The sequence below is a fragment of the Erpetoichthys calabaricus genome, chromosome 18 (genome assembly GCF_900747795.2).
Source record: "Erpetoichthys calabaricus chromosome 18, fErpCal1.3, whole genome shotgun sequence".
NCBI lineage: Eukaryota > Metazoa > Chordata > Cladistia > Polypteriformes > Polypteridae > Erpetoichthys > Erpetoichthys calabaricus.
The window spans coordinates 72,706,381-72,719,451 of NC_041411.2; the positions used below are offsets into that span (position 1 = coordinate 72,706,381).

A 13,071-nucleotide genomic window follows, 5' to 3' on the forward strand; every position below is an offset into this window, starting at 1 on the left:
CTTTTAAAATTCAGATAAAATAATATCCATCCATCCATTATCCAACCCACTGTATCCTAGCTACAGGGCCACGGGGGTCTGTTGGAGCCAATCCCAGCCAACACAGGGTGCAAGGCAGGAAACAAACCCCAGGCAGGGAGCCAGCCTACCGCAGAGATAAAATAATATAAAAATGGTAATTCTGCCTAAAACCTTTTTGATAGTTGAGTCTTTCCAACTAACCTTTAGTGTTAGATTTTTTTAATAGCTTATTGTATACCTTATTTGACAGATACTTACAAGAGCACATAGTTTCAGGCAACAGGGTCATGCTTACCCTGTTTACAGTATGTCTGAATTGTACGAGTACAGTGTAGTGGGTTGTGGAGTACATTTAAAGGATGACATTTTCATTTACTATGGTGTGGTCTAATGGCCAAAACGTTTGTCTGGCATCCACAAGACAAACAGTTTGACCACCAGCATCTGAGCTGCTGTCTGATTCTGAGCAAGTTCTCGATATACACACCAGCAGGTCTTATTTAAAAGCATGGTGCTGAATTGTATTGCTGTTGGCTTGTGGTTTTCATGAAATGCTCGGTGTTAAATGAGCTAATGAAAATGTTCAGCTATGTAAAGAATTGGTTTTGAAATGTGTTACCCAGTTAAGATTTAACCTCTGAACTATCGAAATTGATCACCCCGTGTGATGGTCAATGCTTATGCTGCTTTCTTTAATCCTGCTTGCCAGGAGCATATCAAAAGGCTGAAAGTTAAAGTATCCTTTTTAAGAGAAAAATCACAAATGAAATCAAAACTTGAAATTTTGTGGTGTGATAATTCAATGTGGGCGGCACGGTGGTGCAGTGGGTAGCGCTGCTGCCTCGCAGTTAGGAGACCCGGGTTCGCTTCCCGGGTCCTCCCTGCGTGGAGTTTGCATGTTCTCCCCTTGTCTGCGTGGGTTTCCTCTGGGTACTCGGGTTTCCTACCGCAGTCCAAAGACATGCAGGTTAGGTGCAGTGGCGATTCTAAATTGTCCCTAGTGTGTGCTTGGTGTGGATAATGGATGGATGGATATTTCGATGCCTTTAGGATTTCATAGCAATATAATTCAAGGCAAAAAAGGAGAGCATTTGATCGATTTGGTAAATGCCTCACTTTATATTTGAGAGGAGGGCATTGATGGAAAACCTTATAAAACTAAGTGTTTAGTATACATTGATGTTTTAATTGTGAAGTGGGTGAGATAAACCGCTTGTTTCTTTTTCTCTCAGATTCTGCATGAAAAATGCCTATTCGAGCTTATTGCATCATCTGCTCCGATTTCTTTGATCATTCAAAAGATGTTTCAGCTATACACTGTGGGCACACCTTTCATTATGAGTGGTAAGTTAATTGTAACCTGTCTTCCTTAAGGTTCATGCTGAAATTAACATATTAGCATATCCCTATTGCCAAATTACAATATACAGCCTTATTTATTTCTTCATCTCCCAACATACAGTATGTGCACACGATTGTAATATTTTTTATAACTATGGTGTCCTTAGCATGATGCATCTCCGTTTTTAGTAACTACACACAACTACACTGTATATCCTTTGTTTATTGTGGCCATAATTAGCTGTTTAATCAGTCTGATATTAAGCATTAAAATTCTTCCACAGTGGCAGGCTTATGGATAATGAATGCACTTAGACTTTTTAGGATGGAAGTACTTTATAGTTAAGATGTTTTTATGTTATCTGGTTAAGTGAAAATTAGAATTTTCAGATTTTGGTTTTAAATAACAAGCACATCTTCAAGGTTGATTGATGACAAAGTTCTTTACCTGTGCATGTGTTGTATGTGAGCCGATGTGCATCATTAGCTGAACTTTACGGTCTTGCATGGTAGTGGATAAAATTGCTTACAACCCCATGATATCCTATATCATGTTATCACAATAACCCCATGATATCCTATATCATGTTATCACAATACCCGAGCTAAAAATGCAATGTATTCATTTATATTTTACAATATAAAGTATTGGGATATAGATTTACAAAATTTTACTATTAATCTATTTTTTTTTTTTTTTATTTAAACATATTACACTCCATAGGGGAAACCCATAGCACAACTCATCATATTTGAATCTTATTCTTAGTTTGGAAATACTGAGAAATATTAGGGCTGGTATATTCCTTGCATTCAATGCTTTCACAATAGGATCTGCCACCCTTAATGGCATTAGGCAAATTTCACAAAGTTACTCTATGTTATAAATTCAAGTATTTGGCGGCCTCCACAATAAAATAATTTGAGATGAGTCCTTGTGCCCTGATGTTATGAGACATTAATTGAGATTAGGATGTTTTATATTTAAATATTATTTGAATATACAGTAGTTTGAAAAAGTAAATATACCACACAAAAAGGTTTTTCTTTTTTACATTTTTGGTGTTATATAAATGTATTTTTTGTACATAAGTATATTTGATTCATGCCTTGCACCCTGTATTGGCTGGGATTGGGTCCAGCAGACCCCTGTGACCCTATGTTAGGATATAGCTGGTTGGATAATGGATGGATTGTTGTTTCAACAACATTAGTAGATAAAGTTGATCTAATTTTAAAAAGTAGTATTGAAAAATATTTTGTACTTCTTTGTACAATTTAAATCAACAAATTAAACAGTGTGGAAAAATTATTACACACCAACCTAACATTTTTAAGATTAGAAACAGGGACATCAAACCAGTGCAAATGAGTAAGACTTCCTTGAAGGGCCCTGACATACAGTACATAAAGGTCAGAAAGAAGCGGTGTAGTTTGGTACGACCATTTGAGATATGTAAATACTTCATGCCAAGCTTTAAACAAACCTCTGTGGCCCAAGAAAGAGTGTTGATACTTACGAATACAGGGAGGGTTTTTAAAGCCATTTCCATGCAATGTGTAGTAATTCATTCCACTGTCCTAAAACGTACCTGCAAATGGAGAAAATTGCAGGCCTTTCATAATCTATCCGACCTGGTGGACCCACCAAATTCATCCTAGGATTTGACCGAATTATATTAGGAAAGTCTTCAAGATCCCCAGGATAAAATGAAGGGTTTGTAAGGCCGCTCTTGCTTTTGTCAAAGTGCACGAGTCATCCATATAAAAAAGACAACACAACTTTGTCATACATGTGAGGTCAAAAAAGGAAGACTTTTGTCTCAAAAACATTTATAGATGAATGACATCTGGCAAACTGCAAACACCTAGGTGAAAAAGAGAACATTTGCTCTGAATGTATTGGACAAAAGTGGAGCTTTTTGGTTATAATGCTGGATGGTTTATTTGGCGTTGACCAAAAGAACCTAGTGGCTGAAGCTTTACTGATTGGGGGTGCATTTATGCCTGAAGTCCTAGACGACTTGCCATTTGTTATAAAACAAAATCTACTTAAGGTTCAGCTTCAGCAACGAAACAGTGACCCAAAACACTCAAGCAAATACAAAATGCAGTATACATTAACCTTCAGGTGCTTCTGTAATGAAATGACAGTGGTCCAAAATGTTGGTCTTACAGTCTGCTACCTCCTGTTCAGATGGACTCGCATGCACAAATGGCATTCTAAGTATTTCTAATACGAGAAGTCCGTTTAAGGCCGGGTTTATACTTCATGTGACACATGCTGCAGCGGACGCTCCTGCTACGCAAGTGTTTTACTGTTTATACTTGCGCGCGTACTTTACATAAATCTGGAGGAATCCAGCAGGTGGCAGTGCGAGATATTATCACGGTGATAACAGGTTCGGCTTTGCGGTGTTGTGAATTGTCTGGAACACCCATTAAATTCTGATGACACCTTACCCGCAATAATAATGATTAAATCCATCAATCCAGGGATGTGTCCATTCCAGCAAGCATTGGGCACGAGACCGAAACAATCCCTGGATGGGGCATCCGCTCATCACAAGGGGCATACAAGCACTCACACACACTGGAGTCATTTTAGCGGCACCAAATCTGCATATCTTTGGAAGGAAACCGGAGCACAGTGTGGAATCCAAGCAGGGAATACCAGCGACGTGACTCCCTGCGAGACAGCAGTGCTACCACTCCGCCACCATGTCACCCCCGTGTGTGTAATTATTAACAGTATTCATTATTTAAACAAAATTAATGATTTATCTGTAAAATGTAACATACATGCTTTAATTCATTTCATCATGAAAGTAATATCAAGTATAAATCTAAAGATTCTAAATTTGCAGAGAGTTGGAATATCATACATTTCATGTGTTCTGTGTGGTGATCTATTGCTGCTTGCCGTAGCGATTTAAAACTGGGATGACGTTTACAATGTTCTGCTTTAATGATAAAGTAAACTACGAGGTTAAAGTGGACATTTCGAGATTAAAGCTGAAATTTCCACTTTAATCACAAAATACACGATTTCACCATGTCCTTAATTTTTTTCTCAGTGGCTCAAATATATCGTTGTACATTATGTTGCTGTTGTAAAGTTGCAAAAAAAAAAAAAAAAAAAAAAAAGATGGCACAAAAGATGGTATGTGAGACTTTTAAAATGTATCGTGTCATTACAATCGGCAATATGCGACGCTTGAATATAAAAGCACCTCGAATACATCTGTATGTCGGCATTTTGCTTCACCACATCGAACCATTCATCAAACATCGCATCGTGCACATCAATCCCGTAGGATCCACATAGCGGCTTTCTGTCACATGTAGATAGTAAACAGAGACTCTGACGTCATATTCTGACTTTTAGCACACTGCACCCCCCGACTTTTTGCTGGTATTGCAAGTCGCGTACGAGTTGCGTTAATTTCTGAGGACCTGCTCAGAGGACAAGTCAAATGAACACTGGGAACGCGTGTCAGCCATGATGCGTGTGCGTCTGCGTTCTGAGAGCCCTAAAACGTAAGGTGGAGGTTTGACTGTTGAAGTCTAGTTGTTAAGTTACTCCATATGTGTTAGTAGTATGCTGTTTACCGGTAGCATATATTTTGTTGTAATCACAGTGTTTGTGTTCTAATATTTAATGAACCTTTCTTATTTTCTGTCTACAAATTCTCGTCTTTAGCCTTCTTCAGTGGTTTCAGACTGCTCCTTCCAAGACATGCCCTCAGTGTAGAAAGCAGGCAAGCGTCATCAGTTTTCCTCAATGTCTGACTAATTCATAATCTTATGTGTATGTATATGTGTGTGTATATGTATGTATGTATGTATATGTGTGTGTATATGTATGTATGTATGTATGTATGTATGTATATGTGTGTGTATATGTATGTATATATATATGTGTATATGTGTGTATATATGTATATATACTGTATATATGTGTGTATATGTGTATATATATATGTATATATGTGTGTGTGTGTTTTTTAAGCAAGAATCACTGCTTGGACAATAATAAACTTTTTGTTCTTATCCAAGATGTTTATCTTTAATCTTTGTATTTTCCACAGGTTAGCACTAAACACATAATAAACCGACTATTCTTTGATGTGGGCATAGAGGAAGGCACACCCCTGGACGCAGAAAGTTTAAAGGTGTGGTAGAAATTACTTTGTCTGTTTCTGATTTACCTGTTTGTGGAAGAGTGTTAAAAATATTGACTCAGGAATTGCCTCGTCACCATTTACCTGGTATGATAAATTACTTTATTTGTTTCCATGTAATTGATATTAAATAATGGATACTGAAAATCAAAAGAGAAATCATGTCACAATAACGTAAGAGGGTGGAAAATTATACCTCAAACTGCTTTGGTAGAGCTAATGGATTATTGTATCTATCTCTTCATGCTGGCTCTTCTGAATGAAATGATTTTATTTTTTTAAAACTGGTACATGTCCCAGAAAAAATGATAAACTATACCAAGCATTTAAAGCAAATATCAGAGCAGAATTTATAATAAGCATAAGAGTTTTATAGATACCAAATACTTTAACTTTTACAGGTAAATCGTAGCATTGTGGCCATTTTAAAAAGCATGTTACAAAGGAAAATGAAAGTAAGTTAAAGATCAGGTAGAAGGGAAATCAAGTGAGGAAATGTAGAGAATGAAACAGGGGGGAAAAGTTACTAATTCAGGCTGATTTATTTAAGTTCCTCCTGAAGAGGTGTCTGTGCTCAATGCTGATGTTATGTAATCTTTTGTTGCAGACTGCTCAGTGGTACTGGTTTTCTTATATGTTTGATATAAATTTGATTTGTGCAGACTAGTCTTTAATTTAAAATTATAAATATTATTGTTAATCAAATGACAAAATGATTAATGTGAATACAGTTTTTATAAAATATGTTTAAAGTTTGCTAAAATGTAGTATACATATAACATTACATGGAGTTTGAGTTCAAGGAATCTGGAGAGGGTACTGTATTTAATAGATTTGTTGTTTTATTTATTAGTTGATAGTCACAAGCAATATAACATAATCGCTATCAACAATCTAGGAAGCTGAGAAATCTTCTTTGTTTCCAAACTCAGGTTTTATCTTGAACATGTGATTATGTCACTTCTCAGAATATAAAATATAGATACTGATTTGCAATTCTTAGAAGTGGTGAATTTTAGAATTTTTTCTACCTCCACTAAAAATAATTCAATGAATTTTTAGAATGAAGTGGATAATGTCAAAGTTCTGCTCAGCTCGAAAGGTAAGAAGTAACATTAAAGATGTTGTTTGTCTATCTGTCGATTTTACATTATGGCTTTAAATTGTTTACTGTAGAGATATTAGGATGACTAGAAATGGATGCTGCCGTTTCAAAGTTCGACATTCGGAGTTTTATTACATGGGAATTCTATAATGTCTCGGGTGGTCATAAAGACATGTAATACCATGGAGCTGGATTAAACTTGTACTGATTTGTTGTTTCCTTCACTAGCCAATACATTTAAAATGTACTGTATAGCTTTCAATAATACATTATATAGTAAAAAGGATAGGAGATATAAATTAATGTTTTTTATGACCTTGTATTTGTGTAAGCAGAACATTTTAGTCTGTAATCAGCTCTTAAGAGCCTTAACGCCCAGAACACATTACTTTTTCTAAAGCTCTATACTGCCCTCCACAGCATTTGACAAGAAACTACTCTCTTTACTGGAAACAAATGTGAATATACTGTAATTCATGTTGATTTTTTTTAAAGGTTCTATGCTATGGAATTTATTTTTGGTATATATCATGCTCAGGCTGTCCACTGCATATTTTATTATTATTATTGTTATTATTTATTTATTTATTTAATTCAGTATTAATCCAAATGGTGGGTCATGTATGTGATATTTGCTAAAAATATTGTCCCTTTGAAAATGCAAGACATGAGAAGATGGAAATTACCAAATATATTCATAGTGTTTTATAGTGGGTTATTATCTGCTGAGGTGTAGTCACAGACTAGAGCATCTTAAATATGTATGTACCATGCAGAAGATGACAGTTAGGAAAAGGAGACAAAACAGTTTTGTATTTTAATGTAGATTACTTGTTAATTGAATTTTCATTAATGCAATATGACTTATTGCCATAACAGTGATTGTAATAACTTTAGATTATTTAAAGTGCAACATTTTAAAATCTGATTTTTGTATAAAGAATAATAATGTCTTTTCTATCTGTAGTCGGTGAAAAGTCAAGCAAAATGACTTTGAGTCAAGCTTGCATATTGTAATATTTCTAGTTAGCCAATAAAAGGTGTCATTTTGCTTGACTTTTCACTACATTCATAATGGCTAACACGGTACAACACTCTAGTACTATCTGTAGTCATAAATCTGAAAACCATAATTATGCAATGGAAATAATTTATAGCTAAGAAAAAACAGAGATGTCTCCAAATTATTTTAGACAAAAATTTTTTATTTGCTAACCTGACTGATGCTTTTATTTTGTATTTTACTTGACAACGGTTTGATTTTAATTTAAGATTCAATGCAATTAACTTTTTTTTTTCTCACATGTGTGGTATGGGTGCAAGAGTATGTCTTGATTTATATACACTGATTAGCCACTACAGTAAAACCACCTGCCAAATATTGTGTAGTTGTCCCTCATTCCACCAAACCATCTCTGACCCATCGAGTCATTGACTTCACAAAACCCCTGAACTTGTCCTATGGTGTCTGGCACCAAGAAGTTAGCAGATCCTTTAAGTCCTGTAAGTTGCAAGGATGGGCCTCCATGGATCGGACTTGTTTTTTTTTTCCAGCATCTCTTACAGATGCTAGATTTAATTAAAACTGGGCAATTTGAAGGGCAAGCCAACACCTTCAACTGTTTGCCATGTTCCTTAAGCCATTCCTGAATATGTTTTACAGTGTGGCAGGACACATTACTTTGCTGAAAAATGCCACTTGCTCACAGGGTCTTAGCCATGAAATAGTGTACATGGTCTGCAACAATTTTTAGCTAGGCTTGATGTGTCAAAGTGACATCTGCATGAATGAAAGGACCCAAAGTTTCCCAGCAGATCATTGCCCAGAGCATCACACTGCCTCTGCCGGTGCGCCTTCTTCCCATAGTGCATCCTTCTGCCATCACTACCCCAGGGAAATGACACACCCAGACATCCACACTGTGTGTTCTGACACCTTTCATTTATGGCAAGCATTAAGTTTTTTCAGCAATTTGTGCTGCAGTAGCTCTTCTCTGAGACTGAACCAGATGGGCTAGCATTCGCTCACCATGTACATCATCGAGCCTTAGGTGCCCATGACCATGTTTTTGTTTCACCAGTTGTCCTGCCTTTTTTGGTACTAGGTTCTAATCACTGTATAGTGGGAACATCCCATTAAGACCTGCCATTTTGTAGATTCTCTGACCCAGTGTCAATGAGCCATCACTATTTGGCCTTTGTCAAACCTGCTCAGATCCTTACATTTTCCCATGTTCCTGTTTCCAGCACATCGCCTTCAAGAAGTGACCATTCACTTGCTGCCTAATACATCCCACCCTTCGTCAAGTGCCATTGTACCAAGATAATCCATGTTATTCGCTTCACTAGGTAGTAGTGTTAATGTTTTGAATGATCGAGGTATAGTTTCTAAATTTGAACATATGAAGTGTGTTGCAATGTTTACTTTGTGTCATAATGGTTTGCATGCAGTTATCTGATTCTTCTCATTATGCATCCTTCACAAGCACAAGTTGTGTATTGTACATATTCATTGTCACCCAAATGATCACAAAATATACAGTAAGAGTATTTATCTGGTGTGTAATTTTAAAACAAACATTTTTGGCCTGTCCTTGTCACTAAATGGCTCGACTATACATTTGTACCAGGCCTAACTCGTCATTTCTATTGATAGACTTCACTCAACTTTATGGATATTGTTGCAGCCATTTTGACTATGGTGTATTTGAAAGATATTTAACTTACCGTATTTACATTGGTACCACGTGCACATTTTTTCCCGAAAATTAGCATTAGAAAATCAGGTGCGAGTCATATATGAGGAAATGTTTACCAGTAATGTTTACTACTTCTGCTTACGCTCGCTCTCGCGCTCTCTCTCTCTCTCTCTCTCGCACTCGCTCGCTCACGCTCTTGTTTTTGAATCAGTTTGGCGTCGTCATTCAGCATGGATAGTAGCAAGCATTTACGCTCCTTCACTGCGGGAGAGAAACTAAAAGTGATTTTGGAAGCAGAGAAGATAGAAAATCGGGCAGTAGGTCACAAATACAGTGTTCCAGAGTCATGTGTTCGAGATTGGCGACGGAAGAAAGAAAAACTTTCGTCATGCAACAAAAACAGAAGGGCATTTCACGGAAAACGTGCCCTAAACGCTTCCTATACAATCACAACGCTCATCGTACACAGGGCAAAACGTTTTTCGCGATTTTCTTTGTAAAAATTAGGGTGCGCGTCTTACACAAGGTCAATGATGGCAAATGTGCCCAATTTCTCTACTGTTGTATATTTCTCTTTACAAAAGATGTGGCTCGCTGTCTTATTGGTGTCTCAATGCAGCTCACCCCCTTTTTGTTTTACAGGATCAAAAATATAGTCAGTCAGTCAGTCATTGACCGACCCGCTATATCCTAACACAGGGTCACAGGCAAAAATATAGTACATTTCAAAATATGTTTAAATGATAATTGTAACAGATTTGACACTTCTGTTTAATCATATTTAATCATGATGTTTATGACAGGTTGGTAGTAGTCTGGTTTATTTTTTCCTGTTGTGCAAACAATTTGTGAATTAAAAAAAATTATTTTTAAAATAAAAACATTTCCTTTGTTTGAAAATGCAGGAGTATAATGAATGAAAGTCTGAAATGAATTAGATTAGATATTTCTTTGGGGGTTTGAAAGATACTAAGAATACTTTTAACATCTTTTCTTTGATCGGTGTAAAACTTCTGTGTTTCAATTGCATTATCTGTTGGTCTTTGAAGGTAACATCACATTAAACAGACTTTTACTTAGAGGCCAACATTTTGCCCTATTTACTAGTTTGTTTTTCTCCTCAGAAAAAGAAATTAAGGAGTGTCAAAAGATTACTGACTCTCTTAGAGAGACAGTGCATCTTAGTAACATTAATTTGCAATCGCTGAAGAGGGAGCTGGATGAAAAGGATATGCTGTGCTCTGCACTTCGGGTAAGGCAAGGGCAAAGTATTTTTCAGTGCTGGTTTTTATACGTTCTTTTGAGTTCTTCATTTTTTTTGTGAATCTGGGTACTCCTACTCCCCAGAGTTGTGCACATGTAAGGTTTTTGGTAACTTTAAAGTCGCCCGGTGTGCATTAGTGTAACGTGTGATGAATTGTTACCCTGTCCATGGTTAGTCCCATCCTTGCTTCAGTAAAGCTGACATGGGTGCAGTGACTCTAAACAGGATAAGCAGGTGACAACATGAATGATTGGATGGATCAGTGAAAGTTTCTGTCGTTAAAACGCAAAGTAAATTATGCCTGCTATTAAAGTTAGCTGGTATGTTGTAAACAGGACGTATACTATATTAGTACTAGGGGGATTCGCCCCCTCCGCCTGTGCTATGCGGTGTTTTGAAGAGGAGAGCTGAATGCACCCTAAGGAGATGCAGTCATTCCTCTTAAACGGTGATACAATGGAAAACAAATAGTTTTTTTACCTCCTCTTTGATCGATTAGCTGCTGGCTTGCTGCTGCTGCCGTGCTCCATGATCTGCATCTCGTGCGGTGCTTCAAACGTTTAAAAGCCTGTACAGCAGCTGTCCTTTTGTCTCACTGCCTTGTCTCTTCTCCCCCAGACATCCTCAAACACTATTCAATCTCTTTTCGCTAGTAATAATTTCTGTTTGTTTGTGCTAATGCGATCTTTACTATCATTTTTTTTGAGACTTTCAAATTTTAGTACTTCCATTATCTCTGACCTGCTCTGCATGTGTATCATGCCATCGTTTTTGAATTCTTTTCGACGTTGTACTTTGTCATCTACTCTTTTGTCTTTTTCCGGCCCCAGGCGTAGTTAAATCTCTGATAAAGTCACGTCTCGTCTCCCTGAACAGGTCTCGTCTCGTCCCAAGCTTTTTTTATATAATAGATATATTTTTGTGCAGCAGAAGTAACGGCAAATAAATTTGTGTTTTTCTTTTAATGAAACTCCAATTTCTAAAACATTATTTAATATACAACTCCAAAGTATGGGTAGTATTAATCATCATCTTATCATGAAATAGTACTAATATTTTATGCTGCCCACTTTGTAGGATTTAAAATGGTAATCTACATTCTTTATAGATTGTTTTAATTAAAAAAATATTTTTTAAATGTTCATTTGTAGATTTTGTTTAACTAATATTGCCTCTGATTTTTTTTTTTTTAAAGAAACAAATGCAGTACCTTGAAAGGCAACAAAGTGATGCTAAGTTGGCTAAGGAGGAGTCGCAGCGACTGAGAAGCAAGCTGAAAACCTTTGAGAGGTATCTTTTTTTTTGCACCTAATATATTGCATTTTCTGTATGTGATCGAAAGAAAAGCCCTACTTATGTTGACTAATATCACAGTTCTTTTGTCTGAAATTGAAAAATTACTAACTACTGTGGAAGCGTAAAGGACGACAAAGATTCTCAGCTTGAAGGAAGGCCCTAGGAGTCGAAGGAGAGGTAAACAGAGTAATTAGTTTATTGCAATAAACAATAACACGGTCTCCACCCAATTAAGTCAAACTGAGCAAAGCCCCGAACAGGCCAAAAATCACAGTTTATATAATCATTTCTTATCATCCTGACCTCACTCAAGACAGGCCATTCGCTGTTTATTTTGACTCCCTTCTGCAGCTGGCCTCTGGAAACCACCAATGCTCCTCGTGTTTTGTTATTCGTCTTCACCTTTTGCTTTGCTTATTTTCTAGCCGGCTTTCAATTTGCAGGTGTTCCCCCTCTTTTGCTCTTGAGCTCTTTATCTATCATTCCCCACCCTTCTCTGTCCCTCAAGTTGATAAGATATTGGTGGTTTCAGCTAAGCTTTAATTAAAAAAGAAATATGGCTTGTGCCTTCATTTAGCTATTTGCTTGGTACAACGGGTCACAACCATAATTCGTTCCAAAACTCTGGTCGTAACCCGATTTGGTCGTGACCTGAAGTAATTTCCCCCATAGGATTGTATGTAAATACAATTAATCCGTTCCAGACCGTATGAACTGTATGTAAATATATATTTCTTTTTTAAGATTTTTAAGCACAAAAATAGTTAATTATACCATAGAATGCACAACGTAATAGTAAACTAAATGTAAAAACATTGAATAACACTGTGAAAACCTTGAACAGAGAAAAGTAACATTGCGAGAATTCACGCTATAGCCTTATGAACCACTCGCTGTAAATACTTTTTTTTTTTTTTAAATGAGTTTTAAGGTCAGGGAAAAACATGAACATTTTGAAAAATCCGTAATTGTGAATTTCCCCTTGGGATTAATAAAGTATCTATCCATGTATCCATCCATTTATCCATGAAAAGTAACAATGCACGCTACAAACCGATCACTGTAAACAGAAGTGAAGTGGAAGTTAAAATCCAATAGAAAAAAGTCTTCATTAAATACAACGAGGTTAAAAGTGGCTTGTTCGTCACCCGAGTGTGTGGT

The 13,071-nt window shown here is 36.5% G+C and overlaps 1 protein-coding gene across 1 annotated transcript in view; it reads left to right on the plus strand.

The window, feature by feature from the left end:
• The window catches only part of traip (TRAF-interacting protein), a 32,368-nt gene that overhangs the window by 8,362 nt on the left and 10,935 nt on the right, over window positions 1–13,071 (plus strand). The window contains exons 2-7 of the mRNA XM_028824903.2: window positions 1,254–1,365; window positions 5,066–5,123; window positions 5,454–5,537; window positions 6,609–6,648; window positions 10,475–10,602; window positions 11,810–11,904. Coding sequence (XP_028680736.2) covers window positions 1,268–1,365; window positions 5,066–5,123; window positions 5,454–5,537; window positions 6,609–6,648; window positions 10,475–10,602; window positions 11,810–11,904 — 503 coding nt within the window. The 5' untranslated portion in view covers window positions 1,254–1,267. The remainder of the gene's footprint in view (window positions 1–1,253; window positions 1,366–5,065; window positions 5,124–5,453; window positions 5,538–6,608; window positions 6,649–10,474; window positions 10,603–11,809; window positions 11,905–13,071) is intronic.